General features: G+C 41.7%; 2 protein-coding genes across 2 annotated transcripts; both read right to left on the bottom strand.

The window, feature by feature from the left end:
- Positions 1 to 9954: 9954 nt before the first annotated feature.
- LOC120973699 (uncharacterized) lies at positions 9955 to 12477 on the bottom strand. The gene is made up of 3 exons (XM_040399680.3): positions 10830 to 12477; positions 10620 to 10735; positions 9955 to 10468 (listed from the first exon to the last, which is right to left on the bottom strand). The coding sequence occupies exons 1-3, from the start codon at positions 12354 to 12356 to the stop codon at positions 10168 to 10170; spliced, it is 1944 nt and encodes a 647-aa protein (XP_040255614.1). The 5' UTR covers positions 12357 to 12477; the 3' UTR covers positions 9955 to 10167.
- LOC141041240 (uncharacterized) lies at positions 12395 to 22788 on the bottom strand. The gene is made up of 15 exons (XM_073507361.1): positions 22708 to 22788; positions 21365 to 21901; positions 21065 to 21259; positions 20604 to 20962; positions 19450 to 19471; positions 19147 to 19387; positions 18316 to 18571; positions 18004 to 18220; positions 17473 to 17496; positions 17134 to 17348; positions 16552 to 16842; positions 14650 to 15841; positions 14175 to 14528; positions 13714 to 13951; positions 12395 to 13398 (listed from the first exon to the last, which is right to left on the bottom strand). Exons 1-15 carry the CDS (start codon positions 22786 to 22788, stop codon positions 12395 to 12397), a joined length of 5226 nt encoding a protein of 1741 aa, XP_073363462.1.
- Positions 22789 to 23413: the final 625 nt, after the last annotated feature.

The raw sequence follows: 23413 nt of genomic DNA, 5'->3' as shown, positions 1-23413 counted from the left end.
AAGAGAAAGCCTAGTTCTTAATCCCCGTAGAAAAGAGGAGGGTGACTCAGATCAGAAGGACATAAGGTTAAGGAGTAAAAAGAGCCTTACGTTCCCTTCCACAATCAATTCCCTTACATAACTAAAGCATTTCTAGACACGACTTCGACCAGTTTGGCTTGGTAATCCTACAGGCAGTCAGGCTCTGATACCAAAGCTGTCAGGACCCTGGTTCTAAGTCACACCGATCTAGCATGTAACACCTCATATCACTTTGCGGCCTCACGCACGATATTCCACGGGTGTCTCCTTACCTGGCCCGGGACCGTTTGCGCGTTTTGGCTCACGTATATGATAGTGTTGCTAGCATCCATATGACAGAGAACCCGGGCCGACATGACTAGTCGTGAACCCAAAGTGGCACTAACTTACGGGGACAGGCATACATGAAACAACATCGAGCATGTCGGTCAACAGCGTGTGAATTCGGGCTGTAGCAACTAGGCTAACAGGACTCCGGAGGTCACCGCGTGACATTTCCCCGAAGGGACAGACACAGGAACGAAGTGTATCACATGCCGGCCAGTCTAGGTGTTCCAGAGCAGTAGTGCTGGGCTAGCAGGACTCCGGTGGACCGGGCTGTAGCGGACTACTATGGCTCATGGAAGCACAAGACCACATTTCCCCATAAGAGAGGCTACCAAGGATAAACAACTAGGTTGTCGGATCCCACACATACCAAGCATTTCAATCATACACACAATATGCTCAATATGTGCAATACAACATGGCATCACAACAAGACTCTACGACTCAGAGTATTTATTCATTAGGCTCCGAGGAGCCAAGTATTACAAACATGGGTCTCATGACCCAACATACAGAGCATACAAGCAACAAGCACATGCGGAAGCTTAACTTGTCTGAGTACAGACAACTACAAATGAAGAAGGCTGAGAAGCCTGACTATCTACAAGACCCTGCTGATGGCATAAGATCGTAGCTGAGGTAACAAGCTAAACATCGAAGTCCACGCGGAACTACTAGCGAGACTGAAGTCTCTCTGCAAAACATAAAATAAGCAAACGTGAGTACAAATGTACCCAGCAAGACTTACATCAGAACTAGCTACATATGCATTGGTATCAATAAAGGGGGGTGGAGTTTAACTGGAGCAAGCCAGCTTTGACTCGGTGGCTATCCTGAACTACGACTGCAAGTAACTCTTTTGAGGTGGCGCACACGAGTCCACATATTCACCATATCAATACACCACTATGGATCCGCTCCCATCTCCCTACGAGAACGCCATCCATAGCACTCACGCTTATCTTGCGCATTTTAGAGTATCCACTTGCACTTGTCTATGAACTGTACAGGCAACCAGAAGTCCTTTACTGCGGACACGGCTATTCGAATAGATGATGTTAACCCTGCAGGGGTGTACTTCTTCACACACGCTCTCGCCACTTACCACCATGTACACGTCGTGTATCTCGGCAACCTTCAAGCGGAAGCCTGGCGAGGGAGTCGGCCACGACCTGACTAACCACGCGAGTCTCTCGTCCATGTTTATCGCCTACAACGAAAAACGACCCCAACAACGCTGGCGCTCCTTCATCAACATGATATTCTTCCGGGGAGTTAGTCCTCATTTTCGATCCTTTTGGTCATTCGATGACAAAGGGGGAGAAATTTGAGTTAGTCTTCAAGCGGGTCTACTTATATGGGAGTTTTTTTGCTAAGTTACAACTCTCGTTCTTTTGAAGACTTTGCTGATCGAGTTGTAAACTTAAACTCTATGGTGGTCTGATACTTTTGCTGAGCTCTTCTGCATGCTTATTCCTCATTAATGTTAATGCACGCATGTTGAATTACATCAGTCACCATATTTCATCATGCATTTCAAGTCCTTCATATTATATGTCAAATGCGTGTATGAATTACAAGATATAGGGGGAGATCTCCATGATTCTACTCTTCAAGTGTGCATTGCTTCAAAAGCAAAATCCTCACTATGCACATCTTCAGGGGGAGTTCTTCTATATCTTGCAATCAAATTCCTCAATATCAGTATTTACACTTCATATGTTTATCCCCGTTGAAAACTTAACCTATATTGTCATCAATCACCAAAAAGGGGGAGATTGTAAGTGCATCTAGTGCCCCTTAGTGATTTTGGTGTATTGAAGACTTATAGGTTAAGGGACTAATGTGTTTATGAGTGTACACAGGTCTATAAGTCTATGAGGAATTTGATATTTACAGTGAAAGTCGACCCCTAAAAATGAAGTTCTTCGACTGAAGACTTTGGATTTCTGAAGACTTTCTGAAGAATTTGAAAGTGAAGAAATTGGTGTGACCTTGAAGACTTGGTATTCATTCGAGGAACATGAAGCGTGAAGACTTTTGTTTTCGTAGTTTCATTTTCTCTTTCTTGAGTCATAGGAAACACCGTACTGTTAAAGGGGGTCGAGGAAATACTAAGGAAAAATTTCCAAGTGATGCTCAACTCAAAATCCTACACTTACCAATCCCTTCGAGTGAAGCCTTTGGAAATCTCATACAGTTCAGTCATATTCTTCAGTGACAGAGATGAAGTTCTTCTGGTCTCTGAGGAATTTGTTCTAACTGAGGAGTTAGGAATTCACTAGTGCGGATTGCCTACACAGTGAGGAACATGATAGCCCTGAGGAATTTGAGCCTCAAATTTCCGACCGTTGATGTGCCTTGCGCCAGCTGTCCCAAAATATCTACCCACCTAACGGTCATATCATTGAAGGGCATTTATGTCTTATCATGTCGGGCTACTCCCTAGGCTATAAATAGCCGCCCCCTACAACCACTAGCTAGTTGGCTGCTCCGAGAGAAACTGACACTTGTCATTTGAGAGCATCCCATCCTCTGAGGACTTTGAGCGAAAATCATCAAGTGAGGAAACCCAAACCCAAACACCTACAAACCCAAAGTGATCGAGCATCACTGAAGAGATTGATCTTGCGTAGATCCGACGCTTGTTACCTTTGAAGACTATGCTTCTTCCAGACGGTTAGGCGTCATGGTCTGAGCATCCAAGAGGAATTTGTGGATTGCCGAGTGACCGAGTTTGTGAAGGTTTGGAAGTCACCTGAAGACTTACCACGAGTGATTGGGCGAGGTCTGTGTGACCTTAGATCAAGGAGTATACGGTGAGGGCTGTGTGTCCGGGACTGTGTGTCCTCAGGTTTAAATACCTAGCCGCTCCAACCAGATGTACAACTGACACAGCAGTTGGAACTGGTCTACCAAATCATTGTCTTCACCAAGCTTACTGGTTTTATTTCCTCAACTCTTTCATTTCCTCATTACTGTGTTGTGTACTTGTTCATATCTGTTTGAAGACTTTGACTGAAGACTTTCTCCATTTCCTCAGTTCAGTTTCTTCAGTCTGTTTGTCTTCATCCTGTGCTATCCTGTGTTTACGCTTTCTGTACTCTGTGCTTGTCTTCATTTCATCATGATGACCATGCTTGTGTTCTGTTATGTTTACTTTTGAGTACTTATTCCGCTGCAAGTAGTTCTTCGCTAAGGAATTTCCTCCCCGGCAAATTCCTTAGTGAAGAATTCATAAAAATCGCCTATTCACCCCCCCTCTAGTCGATATAACGCACTTTCACCAAATAATGAAAAAGAACCAGATAATGATGTTGAGATAGAACCACATGTTGATCTTGATAACCCACAACCTAAGAATAAAAGATATGATAAAACAGACTTCATTTCTGGAAAACACGGTAAAGAAAGAGAACCGTGGGTTCAAAAACCTATGCCTTTTCCACCCAAGTCAACTTAAAAGAAAGATGATGAAGAATTTGAACGCTTTGCTGAAATGTTGAGGCCAGTCTTTTTGCGTACTCGCTTGACTGATATCTTGAAAATGCCTCCTTATGCAAAGTACATGAAAGAAATCATCACTAATAAGAGAAAAATATCGGAAGCTGAAATCTCCACTATGCTTGCTAATTATACTTTCAAAGATGGAGTACCTAAAAAACTTGGAGATCCGGGAATACCAACTATACCTTGCTCTATCAAAAAGAATTATGTGAAAACTGCTTCGTGTGATTTAGGAACTGGTGTTAGTGTTATGCCTTTCTCTTTATATAAAAGACTTGACTTGAATAAACTCACACCTACTGAAATATCTTTGCAAATGGCTGACAAATCAACTGCCAAGGATGGCTGCTTCCAAGCCCACCTCCTGGTTGTCATCGCTCGATCACTTGCTTTTCCACTGAGTGATTGCTTAGGGACCTTAGCGTACGATCTGGGCTGTTTCCCTCTTGACTTTGGATCTTAGCACCCAATCAGTCTACCTATTGGTATCTGTGAGGATGTGCTCGTTGTTGTTGCTAATGTTACTATTTTGACTGACTTTGTTATACTTGAGATGCACGAGGACGACAACATGTCGATTATCCTTGGTAGACCATTCTTGAATACTGCAGGGGCTGTTATTGATTGCAATAAAAGCAAGGTCACTTTTCATATTAATGGTAATGAGCATACGGTGCACTTTCTGAAGAAACAATTCCAAGTGAATGGTATTAATCTTATTGAAAAATCTCCGACAATCACTATTGGAAGTTTTCAAATGCCTCTACCTACTGTCAAAAAGAAATATGAAATGCTTATTGTTGGGGACATTCATATCCCCATTGAGGTAACTTAGTGATTTACGAAGGTTCTTCTGTTTCATGCTAATCGAAAGTGGTTGTTAATAAGACCTGATCAAGGTTATTAATGAATCATTTTTTTGCGGTATGAAGTTGATGAATTTAGTAAGCACTACCTTTTGTCCCTACTTTTTGTTTTATGTTTTTATTAGTTAAATAAAATAAAATGCCATGTTTTCTCTATTTTCTGAATTTCCCGTGCAATAAAAAAGGACCCAAAAATAAAAGTTCTTCGAATGCTCTAAAAATTTAATACGATTTTTTTCTTAATATTTCTGAATTTCTGGTGCAAATAATATCAGAGGGAGGTGCCCTGGTGGGTTGTGGTCCCCACGTGGGACCCCTCACTTATCTCTTCATCCCACATCATCACTTACCTCCAGAAAAAAATCTCCATTGCTCTCTCTCCCGTGTTCTTGCTCTCAAACCCACGGATTCCGACCTCTTTGCTCGAAGCTCCGTTTCTGAAACTGTTTCGGGGCATTGTTGCTTGGTATGTGACTCCGCCGTTTGTCCAATTAGTTTTTGTTTTAGTGGTTTATATTTTGAATAATTAGCTACTCTTGGTGCTGCAGTAGATGAGCTTGCATGTTGAATTCTTAGAGTTCTAAGTAGTTTGAATGCTTGCTATGGCCTCTATGTATCCCTATGAGTAGTTGCCATCAATTTAATAAAGTTTTGTTGACAAATTTTTGTCACCCAAATTTTTATAGAAAATTGTACGCGGACATGATGAACCTATTTGGAAGGAGCTCTTCGAGGAGGCGATCCTCGGGGACATCTTCTAGTGACAGTTCTGCCCGCTGGTCTTATGTAGAACCAAGTGAAAGCTCCACACGAGATGCCGCCACCGAAACATGCTTATGGCCTTGCGATGAATATATGATGCGTGTGGGCATTAAGGAGGAAAATATGTTCACAATGCCGGACTCGGTCCCTACATTTCAGATAAGTGCGAACAACGCCACCTTCTCACTGAGTCGTTTGTCAAAGGATTTAAATTCTTCTCTCGTGAGTCTAGGGTGTCTTTTATGCTTTATGATAATCCATTTACTATTTCACTCGAAAATTTTGCTTAACATTGCAAACTTCCATTTTGGGGTTCGCTTGACGAACCACCAAGGGCTGAGTTCGAATCTTTCTTGACTAGTCTTTGTTATGGTGAAAGGAGGGGAGTGACACAAGGTAGAATAAAAGCATTCATTTTCCCGCAATTCAGTACTTTGCATTATTCAACGGGAAATGTATAGTAGGCAAGCAAGGCTATAGTACACTTTGTGCTCCAGACTTAAGCCTCATTCGCACCGCTCTCACTAGTGAACAACGGGAAATGTATAGTAGGCAAGCAAGACTGTAGTACACGTTATGCTCCAGACTTAACCCTCATTCGCACCGCTCTCACCGGTGAAAGGAATTATAACCTTGGAGCGATTGTTGCACGCAGACTTTAGCATAACACTAACAGTGGCTATTCCTATGGTGGAATATATGCCACGCGTTTAGCACGAGGGCTGAGTGTTTCACCTTTGCCCTTTGATCCTATCCTACCCATGCGGTATTTAGATTTTGACACCTTAAAAGATCATAAAATCCTTAAAGGAAAGATTCATGACTTCACTTACAATTTGTTGTTTAACCAAACATCTGTTGTGCACACATATTTGCGTGCGCCTGCTCTTTTTGACTATCAGCAAGGGAACATATTTTGTTCTTGAGAGTGAGGCCCGAGCTCACAATGCGGCGGTGGAGGCAGCACGGCGGGCCTAGGCATCCGCACCAAGAGCCTCCGTGAGCTACCACGCCGACTACTATTCAAGCTACTGATCGACTACTAAGCTAGGCCAAAAGCCTAAGCTTGGGGGAGTATGTGTTCCTCACCGACATTATATTCATGTTCACGCATATCATTCCATTTGTCGGTGTTCACACTTTTTCATTGTATCATCCATGCTTAAATTTATTTTCTTGCTTTCTTCTTATGTGTTTGAAAAACTTAAGAAAAACAAAAAAAATTAGTTGTAGTAGTTTACTTTCTATGCATGCTTAGTAGTAGCACTAAAAAGAAATCCAAAAAGATTTCCTTGTTCTTCTTTTGCTTGTTGGGAGCTTTCCCGTGTAATTAGTTTTTCTTGTTTTTGTTTTTCCTTTTATTTGCATGTTCAAGAAAACCAAAAACTCCAAAAATATTTCAGTGTGTTTCTCTGAATTTCTTTTCTTTTTATTTGAGTCTTACCGAGGAGAAGACCACGATGAAAATGTTGAGTGGCTCTCATATGAATAAATGTTAAACTAATAAAGAGCCCATTTTACCTTGTCTTCTCCTGCTGAATAAAATGTTTGCAGATTTCAGCTTAGTACACGGCACTCTTGCACTATTATTATTTTCATATCATTCGGTCATGCAAGTGAAAGGCAATAATGACGATATTCGATGAACTGGCTGTGGCAGAGAGAAACTGGTATGAACTCGACTTGTTCTGTTTGTGTAAATATGTTTAACCTAGAATCCATGATTCAGCCCATTATGATTAAACATGTTTGCAATGACAATTAAATATTATAGTTTCTCATGCCATGCATAAGTAGCTAGGAGTGGATAATGATTTATCTTGGATATCAACATAGCGTTAAAATGATTGTGATGTGGTATGATGATATGGTATCCTCCTCTGAATGTTCGAGTGGCTTGACATGACACATGTTCATGAATGTAGTTGAATCAAAACCAACATAGCCTCTATGATATTTATGTTCATGGTGTTCATATCCTACTCATGCTAGTGTCCAATGTTACTTATGCATAATGCATGTTTATGACTGTTGTTGCTCTTTAGTTGGCCGCTTCTCAATCTATTTGCTAGCCTTCGCCTGTACTAAGTGGGAATTCTGCTTGTACATCAAAAACCTTGAACCTAAAGTTATTCCATATGAGTCCACCATACCTACCTATATGAGGTATTACCCTGCCGTCCTAAGTAAATTTGCATGTGCCACCTCTAAAAACTTCTAAAAAAATATCCTTTTTGTGTGCCCGGATCATTCATGGAACGACAGTAGGTGGTCGGTATCTTCCATGCTAAGCGGGTTATTCTCAGGTCGAGTGTTTACTCACTTGCCATCGCACGAGAAAAGGGCGGTAATAGGGATGCCCAGTCCCAAACTGCAAACTGAAAAAGAGTTAATCTCTCAAATAATCAAACAAAAACTCCTAATTGAGTCAAAACCTTTACTTTTATCGCTTGGGAACCGCCACTAGCGTGCTTAGCATGGAAGATATTAATAACTGATGATCGTGAAGTAAATGGGAAGAGCGCATGTCTCAAAATATCATTTACCTCTGTTTTAAAAACTTAAGCTCTGGCACCTCTGCAAATCACTGCTTCCCTCTACGAAGGGACTACCTATTTATTTTTTATGTTGTGTCATCACCTTCTAAAACAAGCGCCAGAACCTAAGAGCACAGTTGTCATGACTTATGCATTATATGTAGCTAATGTTGGCTGCATCATGACTGGATCTTTTCTACCATGAATTACAATATTTAGTCGATGCTTGAACTTTGGAGGTGCTCTGCATTTATGTTTTGCGGTCTCGGAAAGGGCTAGCGAGATACCACTATTGTCATATTATATCATGGTTGTTTTGACAACTTGTTGCTGTTTGAGATATCTTATTATTGCTCGCTAGCTGATTATGTCATTGATATGAGTTAATATAATCTTTAAGAGTTATTGTCGGCATGGTTAGTTATAATGTTGGCTGAAAACCTGGGTGTTGTTTAAGCCTATTTATGCAAACAAGAGCAAAAAAGTTCATAAAAGTTTTTCTTTTTCACTTTCAGTTTATCAACTGAATTGCTTGAGGACAAGCAAAGGTTTAAGCTTGGGGGAGTTGATACGTCTCCAACGTATCTACTTTTTCTAACGCTTTTCCTCGTGTTTTGGTCTCTAATTTGCATGATTTGAATGAAACTAACCCCGGACTGACGCTATTTTCAGCAGAAATATCATGGTGTTGTTTTTTGCTGAAATAAATGTTCTCGAAATGGAATGAAACTTTGCGAGGAATTTTTATATGATATATAAGAATTTCTGGAGTCAAGACCTACTGGAGAGGGGCCCCTGGGTGGGCAAAACCCAACAGGGCGCACCCCCCTCTCCTGGCGCGCCTAGGTGGGTTGTCCCCACCTGGTGGCCCCGCAGACCCTGAAACCGATGCTATAAAATCCTATTTTTCTAGAAAAAATTTAGGGAGAAAGAATTATTGCGATCCACGAGATGGAGCCGCCGTCACCTCTTGTTCTTCATCGGGAGGCCGGATCTGGAGTCCGTTTGGGGCTCCGGAGATGGGGATCTTCGTTCTTCGTCATCACTAACCCTTCTCCATCACCAATTCCACGATGCTCCCCACCGGGAGTGAGTAATTCCTTCGTAGGCTCGCTGGTTGGTGAGGAGTTGGATGAGATTCATCATGTAATCGAGTTAGTTTTGTTAGGGCTTGATCCCTCGTATCCACTATGTTCTAAGATTGATGTTGCTATGACTTTGCTATGCTTAATGCTCATTTTAGGCCCGAATGCCATGAACTCAGATCTGAACCGTTTATGTTAACACAATTATATCCATGTTTTAGATCCGATCTAGCAAGTTATAGTACACCTGGTACGTCTGAGGGAAACGAATGGGGTGGCGCAGCGGAGGAACTAAGGACTATTTTAACGACGATCGGGGCATCAGACGAGAGATGAAAATGGTAGCGATTAACCCTAAAAACGGTAGCGATTGAAGAAGCATGGGTTCGTGGAACTCAGTTGGGCTGCAGAGCTACGTGGGCTGAGTCATGGGGCTGTGGTTGGGTTAGGACGCCTAGGACTGGACCTCTTTAAGGCTAGAAACCAGACAAAAAAATTTATTGGATGCATAACACTATTTGGGCCACGCCTGGGGCTATAGCCCCAGCTGCCACAGGCCCAGTTTCGCCCCTGGTCTCCAATGCAGGCAAGGGTTTGCAGTTACAGATGGAAACTGCACAGCCTACACCCTACAGCGGCTCGGACCTGTTTGGTTGGTGACCTGAGTAGCGTGCCTGAGAAAAATAGACGCCTGAGAGTAGCCGGTGATTCTTGCGACTTTAGCCTGACCAGGCAACCTAGCTGGGACGCTGTTTGGTTCGTGCCTGAGCGTGCCTGAGCATGAGGCAATAAAAAATGATAGCAAGCATTGATTGCTACATGCATGCAGCCCATACATACACCCATCAATACGCTAGTGAATCATTAAAGTAAGCTGCATGCGCGTGCCTGAGTCTCAGGCCTCCGATTTCGGTGGCCTGACTCCGGCTAATCACATGCCTGTGTGGTCAGGTCAGGCTAGCAGCACGAATGCTCAGGGTAGCAACCAAACAAGGTTCAGGCCAGTGTCTGGCTAGCTTGTGGCCAGGCAAATTCATCTCAGGGTAGCAACCAAACAGCCCCTCACTTCCTGCCACGGCCTTTGGGTTTCTTGGGTTTCTTCTTGTTCTTCTTCTTCTGAGCCCCCTTTTGTGTGGCCGCTTCTTCCTTCACCGATTCCGTCTCCTTGCCTGAGCATCCGGCCTGGCCGTCTGCCCCGTCAGTCTGCGGCTGGCCGACGGCTGCGGCTTCATTCCTTCTGCCATCTTCTTTCGTGGACGCCCTTGCGGAACGCAGGAAGCTGATGATCGTCTGCAGTTTGTTCTCGCCACCTTGCCACATTGAGTACAGATCCTCCACAGTCAGACATGTTGTCTTCTCCGTCCTGCGCAAATGGCAAATTTTCACAAAAAATTCAGGATCACCTAGTCATGTTTCACAAGAAGTCACTCATACCGGTCTACTATCAAGAGCAATACGGCATGTGTACTACCATCAAGATATTTAGAATTGGCCCTGATTTAACATTTGCCTACCTGGCAGAACATTCTTCGAATTCGCTGCAGATGTGCCTGACCTCTTCCAGCAGTTGTGCATCAGTCAGCCATGGAATGGCGCTCCTAAGGAACTGAATAATAGACCTTGCATCTTTCTGCAGAAAATTAGATTTCAGAATAAGTTGACCTTGTTTCAATGGGACAAAATGGAAAATTAACAGAACAGGCATTGTAACATATGAAACTCACCTGGCCTTCCTTGTTGACCTGAAAAGTCTCAACCATCTCCCAGAAGGCAATACTCTCATCGCGTAAATCTATCTCTCCAGTACTCTCCACCTTGGTATCATGTACAGCCTTAGGTACGTTTCCAGCAACATTGCACAATTTGTTACCATCAGAATTTTCTGGCAGTGCAGCCTCTTGCTTTACAGAACTTCCCTCTTCAGGGCAAAGAATGGCCATTATCTTCGGAACATCATACAAATCCTCCTTGCTAATCATATCAACATTTATGTTCTCGCAGATTGCTGGGCCTTTGGACGGACCCATAACGACCATACGATCTCCTATTGCAGCAAGTGCGTCAGCAACCACTCTTATCAAGTTGCTTGGTGCGCGAGGCCTCATTTGCAAAGCATGTAAGATCTTCTGAGAGAACTTCCGAGGTAAATCCTCGAAGACTCCACACTCCAGAAGAGTATTTGTGATCTTATAATAGGAAATCCCCACGTCATGAGTTAGGATCAGTGGATAAAGTGTGACCACTAGTCTCAGGAGGACTTCAGTGTATGAACTACTAGGAGTTGAAGTCCTCCGGACCCACTCCAGAAGCATTTTCTTATCTGTCAGGATATTCATAATTGTCCGAAATATGAAACGGCCTGAATCGAAGATCGTCTGATAAAGATCGTAATCTGGTCTTGAAGTAGATGCCAGGCAGGTTTCAAGGTAAACCTTGCTGGTGCGGCACTCCAGCATATTGACCAACTGAGATTTCGTGCAGTACACACCACAACCTTTCTGTAGCAGGTGTGCTGAAGACAAAAAACCAAGGCACTCCATCAGACCCACATAGCATATTGGGGATATGTAGTCCAGTTCACCCCTCCACTCAACACTATTGAAGGTAAAGTCAAGAGCAAGCCTGAAGTTCGAGATCAAGGAGGTATCGACACCAGCATCAAGAAAACTCTTCAAAGATCGATAAAAACTTGCCCACTCAGAATCATTGCCTAGGTACTGTAGCAGCCTTGAAATTAGTGCATCATCCAATCGTGCTGCATGGACAAGAAGGATGGTTGTCCTCCCAAGATGCCCATGAGTCAGTTTTCTATTTGTTGGTTGAAGATTTGCACCAATGTAATCAGAAATCAAACCATATGAAACTGGTGAGTCAAGTATATGCGAGAGGCTCCTCCGCGCCCCATCTCTCCAGACAAGAAAAATTAACTCGAAGAAGCGACGCTCCCAGAGAACAGAGAAGCTTCTTAACTTCATTGTACTTTTCGGCATACTGAACTCTGGTTCTTCCAGAAAGTTAGCTATCTCCTTCACAATAAGGATGGTTCTCACCAGGGCATACGAAGATGCTGGCTTTGGAGAAATTCGAGCAATGGACTCCAACTTCTTAAGTACACTGAAACCAACAGAAGACAACTCATTCATCAAGAAAGACTGGGCACATGAATGATACTGAAGGATATCCAGCCAACAACGCTTGCCATCTTGCTGCAAAGAATTTCTGCCTGCGTTAGACAGCCAACTTGAGTTCATGTTTAGCACAACATATCGGTCATCTTCACCATCTTTCCTCAACCCAAAGTACTTAGCGCAAGATCTTCATACTCATTTAATTCTGGACCATCAGTGTGGCGAAGATGAGATAGTACTTTGATTATGATTGACTTCCAGTGATTCCAGGCATACGCTAGGGTTTCGGGTGATATCTGGTTACGAGCCACCATATCATTACAGCCACTTTCATCTTCAGATCCTGGCCCTAATTCCAAATTGTATCCAGAGACTTGAGACTGAAGATGAACATGAAGAATCGAACGGGAAGCAATAAATTCAGCGAACAAGTTTCCACATTTTCTGCCTTCAAGAAAAATGCAATTTAAACTGGGAAGAGACTTGTTCATATCTGACAGTGCATCAGCTTGCAGGCAAACAAAGCAGTAGAAGCACTCGGAGACCTTTTTCGCCATCTCTTTGGTTCTTGCAAGCAAATGTTCCTTCTCTGGATATCTTTTGGGAGGCCACCCTCTACTATTTGAAGACCAAAAGGAATCTGCAATGATATGGAGGAGGAGAAGCCGCGTTGCATCCTCAGTCTTATCTGCCTTCTCAAGCATGTCTACCTCCCGTATGATATGTCCTTTTTGCTTTGCTATTCCAGCAGCTTCGAGGAAATTACCCCTATCCACCTCTAAGCTAAACAGTTCTTCAAGAAGATTCTTAGACTTCAAGAATGCCCGTACATGATCCATAGAACTGAAAGCCCTAACAAAAGGCATCATATGCTTTATGTCGCCGTGCTCGGAATAATGCTGAGCACAACTTTCAAGATAAGTCTTTCTAATAGCAGAAACCTCCAAGGATTTTGAATTCTCAAGCAAATGTTCCTCCTTCAACTGTTGCAGGAACTGCAAGCCAAGATCGAATAGTTTTCCTTTCGAGCACATTGATAAACACTTGGTGTAACATTTAGCTTTGAAGAACACTTTAGCTGCCTCTAACCAGCACTCAGTCATTGCAAAACAATCACCAGCATCCTCAAGCCTGGAAGCACCACATTTTTGCATATAGAGCATACCTAGGGAAGTGAAAGGAAAATAATGTTTAGTCAGATAGAGTAGCGTAGAGTGCATATGAAAGCTAAAAAATATGCATAAATGTTTATAAAAATTAAGGTGTTTACTTGTACGGTAACTCTTTAGGAACAACTTATATTAAAAACGTTATGGAATGATAAATCACAGAAATAATGGATACAGCATAAATGTTTTACAAAATAAAGGTGTTCACTTGTACGGTAACCCTTTAGGAAGAACTTGTATTAAAAACGTTATGGAATGATAAATCCCAGAAGTAATGGATACAGCTTGAAACTTATGTAGAGTCAGCGGACCTGCTTTTTTGTAGTCGCCTAATTTGATATAACATGTAGCAGCTTTCTCATGCATGCCTATGGACTCATAGATTTCTGATGCTTTCTGCATTGGAGCCTTGCCATTCTCCAAATTTGAGGACGTCGCACGTTCAGCAATTGCTACAAGTCCGGCAGCTCTTGCCCACTTCTCTCTGTATGCATCACCAGCCTTTTCAAAACACATTGTAGCCATTTCAAATTGCCCCTCGTTGAATAACTACAAGAAAAACGAGCACATCTGATATGGAATAACAACCTCAAAAGAGAAGTACAGTAAAATTGAGAGTGCGTAGGCACAATTACACCTCTAAACAGAATTTATGTGCATAGACCAATTGTCAAACAACAAAGGCCCATGAATTTCATGAAAATGAAAAAGGTCCAAACATACAATGCATGGCAAGGTAAACTGGCTTTCCACAGAAAACAAGATCACTGACCTTGGTTCCCCGTAGTCTCCAATCATCAGCACTGCTTCCTGTCTGCATTGCTTGAATGAGGGAAGGATCAAGTAATCTAACCTCTACAAGACGCAACTTTTTCCAATAGTCAAACATTGGTCGACAGTAATCATCTGTATTCTCACATATCCACAGTCTTTGTCTCGTGCGTGTGATTGCAACATAGAGTTGCTTCAGCTCTGAGCAGAGAAGATGATGCTTGCTTCTGTCGAAATCCGGATGAGAGATCTCCCCAGACTGTGCTATAATATCTTTATCTTTCATGTAGCTGTACAGCACTCTCCATTTGTTCCTCAAAGGAGATGAGCCAAAAAAGTTGTACAGCAGCACATCCTACACCATGTCTTCAAAGTCAGTAAGAACGCTCAAAATCTTAAAGGTTAAAACATAGCACTTTACTAATAATTGATTTTGCAAAATGAACACAGATGGAAGTGAATTTAGATGCTCATACCTGGAACTCAAGGCCCTTGCATTCAACAATAGTCAACACAAGAGCCTGTTTGCCAACAAGATCAACAATTTGTTTTTTGGTAGCATCATCACGAACTAATATGACTTGCTCAGCATGCGTGTTACCATGCTTACTTTTGATTTCTCCAAATATAGCCATAATTGCACTTTCATCATTACCAGACTCCAGCAGCACGGGAGCTTCTCCATATACTAGTCCAGTCTCTGGATTAAGCTTGTCAACACTTGATGGGAAAAAGAAGTAGAGAAGGCTCATGATACTTTGTGCCATGTGAAGGATGCCACAATGTGTGCGGAAATTTTGAGTAAGTTGGAACATATCAGAGAGTTGGACTTGTTTCCCATGTTGAATTCCCTGATTAAACACCTCAGTTTCTGATAGAAATGCAGTGTAAAAAAGTGAACGGATATCTTCAAACCGGAAATCGATACCCCTTGCTATAGTCTGTGCAGTGTCGCCAGCAAAAAGGAAGCCTTCCTTGAAGTTCTTGCAGACATACTTAAGAAGTGCAATCTGTGTCATGGTTAGATCCTGCACCTCATCTATGTATACAAAATCCACCAGATCTCCACTGTAGCCCTCGGATACAAGACTGATGTGAAGACTGTTGAAAAAATCTGACAAATCAAACTCTCTGGCAGTGGATTTCATACTCTCATAAGTATTGAAAATATTATAAATCCTATCTCTCTTCTCACTGTTCAGAGATGAAAATCTTTTATCTGAGAGCATCACATAATCTTGTCTTCCAAGCTTGCCAATATAAGGGTTGCTTGCTTGATATCTACCCTTTATATGAGAAATTATTTCAGTGAAGACAGTGGATGCATCAAGATTCTTCGACAGGTCTGCATTAAAACGAGGCCAATAGGAAGCAGCAAATTTCTCATAGGTAACTTCCTTTGATTCAATAAAAGTTTGCAGCGCCCGGGAGTTTGAATGCCATCTATCAATGCTAGACTTCAGTTCACCATAAATCACATCAAAAAATGATATCCGGAATGTTCCATCAAGCATCATCAAGAACTTTCGATATGTTATAGTAAGAGGATAATGCTCATGAGGTAGATTGCTAAAATTGTCAGGTATTTCCGTAAACTCTTCCTGGTCATCAAAGATGTCGTGCATATGAAGAATACTAGGCTGATCAGAGACATCACCAGAGCCAAACCTATAAAAAAGATTGAGATCACTTACAACTAATATGAGGAATATGGTTGACTAACTCATAAAATAATCAAAGTGAATATCATTCAAAGAGTGTAAATTTCAACAACAAAAAAAGGGAGAGTCCCTCATTTGGCTATTCATTTAAGTGCAAGCCACCCACAAGGGCTAGTCCCCGTAGGTATAGTGTTTTTTATCGTTATTAAAGTATATAAAGAGAAAATGTACTTCAGATGTATAAAACCGCTAAAGACTTTGAAGGGGCATAACAAAGGAAGAATCTATAGAGTTTGAAGTTATAAATAGGTACCCTCACAAATAAAAAAAAGTCGTAAATACGATAAAAATGGAGTGAGTACAGTTAGAAATATCTTGAACCAACTTGCACACATATTCCTGTCCACTTTAAATATATTTACAAACATTTTCGAAAATGCTAAGCATGTGTAAACTTCTAATAGGGGGCTAGTTCAACCAACTTACTTTTTGAGTCCGGAAATGTGACTCTTTATGGCCGAACACAACTTTGGGCTTACAGTTATAAACACTTGTTTTACAAAACTTTCTCCTATGTCCTTCAGTGGCATAATATTTTTATCATCCACCCCAGATAAATCAGCTCCATCCAAATTTAGACCTTGGGATGCAAGCAATGAGTGTTGCTCTTTTTGAATCAGTTTCATTGTCAATACAGTGGTTTTTCCGGTGCCTGACCTCCCAAGTATAAAACTAGTGAGCGGGAATTGGATTATCATCTTCTCTTCATCAGTCAATTCAAAGGGGATATCAACTTCGGAACCATCAGCAGCTGTAAGCAAATGTTTTGCCACTCCAGATGATAACGAGTAGAATTTCATCAGCAAGAAGCTTTCGCGAACTTTTGAATTTTCCATAGCATATGATGTATCCACTAGATCAAGCTCTTCCTGGGCATCAACTCTGCAATCCTTCTTATAGCGAATAATATCAGGCTCAACATCCCAAACCATAGGAACCTCCAGTTTCCTGTAATCCACCAAAAAAAGAGGCAAAAAGTAAGAAGAATGTCTACAAGCAGCCCATTTATAAGCATGTCTATTTAAGAACAGTTCATTTTCAAGCATCAAAGGTAAAAGAATAATAGTAACAAAGAATAGCCCAATAATAATGAACAATGCATACCCCAGTGTCTGCACTCTTCGGCAGTGATCCATGTAATCATGTGTGTACATGGAAAAAAGGTTCTCGAGACGTTGAACGGTTCTAGCAACATGTTGTTGTGACAGTAGGTCCCAAATTCTTATTATCTGGATATACCTTCCTTCACTTTTCTCCACGTCAGTACTCCAAATAAGATAAAGGTCCCTGATCTTGTATGCTTTTGCAAGATGGGAAACACCAGGTATATCCAAGTTCCTAACTGTTGTCCTCCAACCATCACCAAGTTTAATAAGCTTTTGAAGTATTTCCCTCCTGAGCTGTGATGATTTCAGCTTGGTGAAAGACTTTCTAAACTCATCGCTAACAATGACCTGTTGAATTTACCAGTACACAAAATAGAGACTGAGTAAGGATGATTTTAAAAAATATATACAGGTATAGTTCTTTAAAAAAAGTTAGGAGATTCACAACATCGCCTGTAATCTGTAGGAATACCATGGTGTAAAGTAGCACATGTCCCTGCAAATTTTAATTACAAACAGCATAACAGAAACAAGCGAACCACATGGATGATTCCAAGAAGCAGACACATTTGTTCATGAATCATGGCCACACAAAAAACCACATGTTATAAAGGAACTGTATATTCAGTAAAGCCAGTACAACAAATGCACATAGCCGAACCAACTTAATTTTTTTTTCTCGAGCATGTGTCCAAACATGCTACAAAATGGCGCAAAATTGGCAGCCGACAACAAGCATGAGTCTTATCAGACTAATATGCATACATGTAGTTTGCACAGTCACTAAATGCAAATAACCGAACCAACTTAATTTTTTTCTCAAGCATGCGTCCAAACATGCTACAAAATGGCTCAAAATTGGCAGCCAAGCCAACCAACAGAGGAAAAAGCTACAAACTAAACTACTAACAAAAAGATAAGGAGGAAAAGAAAGGCACACGCAGCGGGAGCACATGAAAGTATGGTCAAAGTCAAACTGACTAAACATCACTATGTTACTTACCTTCCATCTGGTATTGCTGAAAACAGCCGAATCAGCATTAAGAAGATCCTCAAGTTCATCAAGCACTTTCTTTACTTGCAAAACCAACTTACATAAGGCCGCGTCATTAGTGGCATTGAAAACACATTTACGTCTTTGAGCATCAGAAACAAGGTCTGTCCAGACAGTTCCACTTTTGTACAGTGTATGAGCATTACCAACAACCCAAAGACAGTGCCTGCATCAAATAAAGCATCCATTAGATGAATTATAGTATCAATCTGACATACTTTAAACAGTAACCAAACAAAGTCCTGGAAAAAAAATGCTCACTTTGCCCTGGTAAGAGCAACATTTGTTCTTTGCTTATCAGCAAGAAACCCAACAACTCCCTTGCCGTTGGATCTAACTGTTGATAGTATTATTACATCATCCTCTTCTCCTTGAAAGCCATCAATAGACTTGACGCGCACATGAAAGCCATCACATGTGTCGTATTTTTTGCCAAGTCTAGCATTAATTGCATCAACTTGAGAACTATATGGAGAGACCACACCAACGCTAAGCGCTTTGCCTGTACTTTTCCAACCTGCAGAAAAAACTAAACTGTTAAGTCTTTACTGATCTTTTGGGGTCGATTTTGCACAACACTAGCAAAGAAAATTTTCTTTAGCAAACTGAAGTTGATTCTGTATCAGCTTACATTTGATATAGCATTACTTTTCAGCTCTGAAGGTAAAAACAAACACCAAAAGTGAGTACATGTAGTGGCCAACTATGTTTCATCTTTCATGTCAACTGCTTAATGTTCTCAGTTTTTCTAAATAAAAATGTCACATTATCTATTAAACAGGGAAGTAGATGACAGTGGACTTGCTGACAGACATACATAGGGAATTGAATTTGCATTAACCCAGAATGATGGAGTTAAAAAATCAGAAGATATACATTGGTAACAAACTGGATTGTTGAACATAAAGTATTGCAGCGATCACCTTTCTATCAACGAAGGTTATGCAACATGTAATACAAGGAAGACCCTATAAGCTTCTAAAGATGCCATGTTGTATCAGCGAAGTCACTTGATACAGAAACAATTTAATAACTACCAAGGATATCGAGGCAGGATATATTGGAAGAAAAGAGGGTTCAGCTTAGACATACATTTAAAGATAGTTTGGATGAGGTGCAGAACAACAGCAACTTCAACCATGTTTCGTCGGCTGTTTCCTGTGCCCTCTTTGTCTTCCCTACCATCAGTGACATTTATAAGAGTGTAGCTGCCAAATGGGAGGCCTCTATAATCCTTGTTATAGCTAGGAGACAGGACATTTGAACCATCTAAAATCTTCCTCTCATAAAACTGAGCATTTGGAAACAGGCTAATACAAGGATTCATGCGATACTGTATATTCAGCAAATGTTTATCGAATTTCAGTGTAACCAATCTCCCAAAAAGACTTGTACCGAAGCCAGCTTCTTTGCATACCTAAAGATAAAACAATGAAAGGTAAGAACTACTATTATCATGAACAGATCTAGCTTTTTTTCCAAATGAAAGGCAAGAACTAAGATTATCATGAACCAATCTCCCGAAAAGAGATAATCCCTCCGTCCAGAATTATTTGTCGCATAAATGGATAAAAATGGATGTATCTAGAACTAAAATAGGTCTAGATACATTCATTCTCCTAAAAGTATTTCCGGATGGAGGGAGTACCAAATATCCCAAAAAATACTTGTACCAAATCCATCTTTTTTTTAGCCATTTGAACAGTTGTATGGATCGTGTTATGATGTTATCCATCCAACTTAAAAGAAAATATTAAATTTATCCAATGCAGACAATTCCATGTTTGGTTAATTTTGATGCTTGCAACTTTTATGGTATAAATCTTCATTAAATTTAGAATGTACAAAAATATTGTACTGTAAAATAGATTTTTTTATTAATTTATATTAGACAAGACATGCATTCACATGCGTGGTCAATAGTTCTGTAGACAGATACACCAATAACAAAAAAGAATGTTGTGTCATTTTATTATCGGAAGTTGATGGTGTAGAGAACTGAACTGATGACTACGGAATGACAGTATGACACCATACAGTATAAAGAGGGTAAGGCGAAACTTACTTTACTTTTAACCATTGCACTCAGCTGACAGTCATCTCCTACCAAAACAACATGCTTCAACCAATGCAAACGTAGTGGGATCACCAACTCACACTCCCGCACTTGAGCAGCCTCGTCAACGATTAAGACGTCGAGGGGTGCAATCTTCATGTGATGCAACCGATAAGAGCTGGAGGTAGTACAGAAAAGAAGTGTAGCATTGCGTATGCAGTAGCTCTGGACCCAGTCTTTTTCTACTCCAGTGGGTAAATTGAGGGAGTGTTGTAGATCTTTAAGCAATTTAAGGCATGCAGATCTTGCTCCATCCAGTTCCTTCTCAATAGAAGATATTGGCCGTGCAAAAACGGAGTTTTCAGTTAACAAACAACCAAGGCCCCTTTTCAAGCCGTCGTCAGTCAAGCCTACGTCGCACAGAAGGCCACCAAATTTTTGCAGCATATTAAGCAATGTAGATATATTTATGTCACTATCGCGAGAAAAGCACCTTCGGGGAAGGTGAACCAACAAATTCACTATGCATCTCTTAAGAGCTATTGCTGCCACATCAAACTGCTTCTTTATGAAGTCCAGGAAGCTGACAGGATCACTATTCCCATCATCCTCAAGAAGCATGTCGTAACGTAAAGCACAGTCATCAAAAAAGGACACCATTGAAGCTATTCTGTAGTTCCATCCAGACAACGAGGAAAAGCACTCAAGAAGTTCGTCCACACGAAAATCCAAGAAAACTTCCTGAAGATCCTCGGTGATGTCCATTCGCTGCTTGTTCCCAAACAGCACGACGTCTCCAAGAGAAAAGGGTAGACCATTTTTGTCAATGTGCTGGTTGAAATCCTTCAAGTTCTGAAGGAAACGAGTGCAAACTCCAACGACAGCAACATTAGTGGGAGCACAAGTAAGAGTTCTGCATTTCATACACGCCAAAGCCCATAGTAAAGCACTAACAGTCTTGGTCTTTCCAGTACCTGGTGGACCCCATATAAGTTTCAAGAGGTTCATATGCCTACATCGTACAGCTGAGATCACAGATTCAATAGCATCCACTTGTGACTGATTAAGTTTAATCGAAAGTAACTGCTCTGTCAAAGAAGGCAAAGGGCCCTCATCCTGTTCATTGCAGATACCACACACATCTTCACCCTGCAAAAGACCAAACAGAGAGGAGCTCAAAAAGTTAGAGACCAATTTATAGTGGTACAGAAAAAAGCAGGTAAAACTAAATCACAACTATCCAGGTTATATTACCAAATTTGTTGGGGCTAACAGCGACTTGATTACTGTGAAATTGTTATCCATGTGCGTGTCATAGGAAAGTGCTTTCCATATCCGTATGCTTGTCATGATATTACTGAGAAATATTGCATGTCTGAATTTACTCAAGTCTTCTTCCAAACCAATATCCTTTGCAACTTTAACTCTGAAAGCCTTGTGGTATTCATCATCCAAAGAAACCTCAGTAACCATTGCCAAGCAATATGTCACACCGTAGCGGTTAAGGTCCTCTGCAGATTCAGGTTTCGAGCTAGACAAAATGAATATATCACCACTCCTCGCCGTATATGCCTCAGCAGAAAAGCCAGCACCATTGTCCCAAAAGTCCACATCCATGAAGTATAATCCTGGTTTTCCTGCTACCTTCATGAAAAGTATTTTCGACGAGGGCGCTTCACTGATGAGTTCAAGGCATGAGCATAGATCCGACCTTGTTTCTTCAATCAGTGGAGGACGATATGATTGGAGATAGTGATCAAGTGAACTGAATTTGCAGGGAATAGTCTCAACCTGCATAAAAAAGTTAACGAAAATACAATTACAGCTAGCAAAATATATTCTTTAAAGATTGTTTGAGCACAGAAATGGCATGCAAATAATTTTGGAACCTTCTAAAAAAACTAATGCTAGCAGAACAGCGCTATGTGGTCAATCTCATATACTGCAAAATCAAACAAGGATAAATACTCCCCGCAAAAAAAAACAGGGATAAATACAGAGCTGCAAGATCAAGCAAGGATGTTACACAAGTGAGAAAAAGTCTGAACTCTGAAGACATAACTTGGCACAGAAAATAAATTAAAATTTGTGTCAGCAACATACTAGTACACAATATCACAACGTAGTAAACCTTTCACATTAGCATACCTGTCTAACCTAACCACATGTATTTAGCGCGTTATCTCTACAGTGTTTGGAATGAGACGGGCTCGATTATACTACGACGATTAAGAGCAGTGCAACACTTGACGAATGAAACTAGTGCGTCATTGTTTTGAACAGCAGTGGACACCATCACGAATCAGTCACAAATGGCACCAACATGCAACATGTAAATTTTCAGAAATACCATGAATCACCAAATTCGCAACGTGACCAGCACTAGAGTCTAGAAGCCACTAATCAATCACCGATTCACCGATTTAAGCACGGCTGGAAACCTAGCTCCCGCGTATGCATGCATACCTACAACTTCGCCCGTTCGGGGGACTGCGCACAGATTCAAAAAAAAAAAGGAAAGAAAAGAAGCTCAAACTGGCAGCCGCGCGTTCGCGAAAAACGTCACCGGAACTAGGATCGATGACGGGCGCACGAACCTTGCCCCGGTAGAGGTCGTCGTCGTTGATGTCCCGGATGGACCAGGAGAGCACCACGTCGCCCAAATCCACCTCCCCCATGTCGCCGGAGACCGGGGCTATCGCACTAGTAGCTATCACCGGCCGTCCTCTCGCGCCCCAGCCGCGGGCTCACGCGCCAACACCGGAGCGAGCAGACGCATTTGGAGGAGGAAGCGGAAGGAAGGGGGTGTGGAGCAGCCTCACCGAGTCAAAGGGGGAGGCGGGGTGGGGTGGCTGCTGCGCTGTGTGGAGAAAGGCAGGAGTGGTCGACGCCTCGACGGGACGTGAGAGGAAGAAGAGGGGTGCGTGCTACTGCTGCGCAGGCAGAAATCTTTTGCTTCTGGGAGAAGATGCTACGGGGCTACTAGGCTTTTGGGATTCTCGGGAGGGAGTGATCAATGGACGCTTGGGAGTCCGGCCCTTTTCTCACGGGGAAGGTAAACCGCGGTGAATGGACTGCGGCGGAGGTGCACAGTGCGCGAAGTGGCTCCGGTTTTACGGAGCTGGCTGGTAGGGTAAATTCGTGGCGGTAAAAATGCAGGTAATACTATTTCTTTTGAAGGAAAAAATACAGGTAGTAGAACGTGACGTCAGTCATCTAAAAAAAGAAAAAACGTGTTGTCAGTTTGGTCTTGACCGGCCGGCAAGCCAGTGGTTTCGCCTCCCCTCAGCCTCCCACTTCGGC

The sequence above is a fragment of the Aegilops tauschii genome, chromosome 2 (genome assembly GCF_002575655.3).
Source record: "Aegilops tauschii subsp. strangulata cultivar AL8/78 chromosome 2, Aet v6.0, whole genome shotgun sequence".
NCBI classification, from domain to species: domain Eukaryota; kingdom Viridiplantae; phylum Streptophyta; class Magnoliopsida; order Poales; family Poaceae; genus Aegilops; species Aegilops tauschii.
Note: the sequence above shows the minus strand (reverse complement) of the source record. Positions and strands in the feature narration are given on the sequence as shown.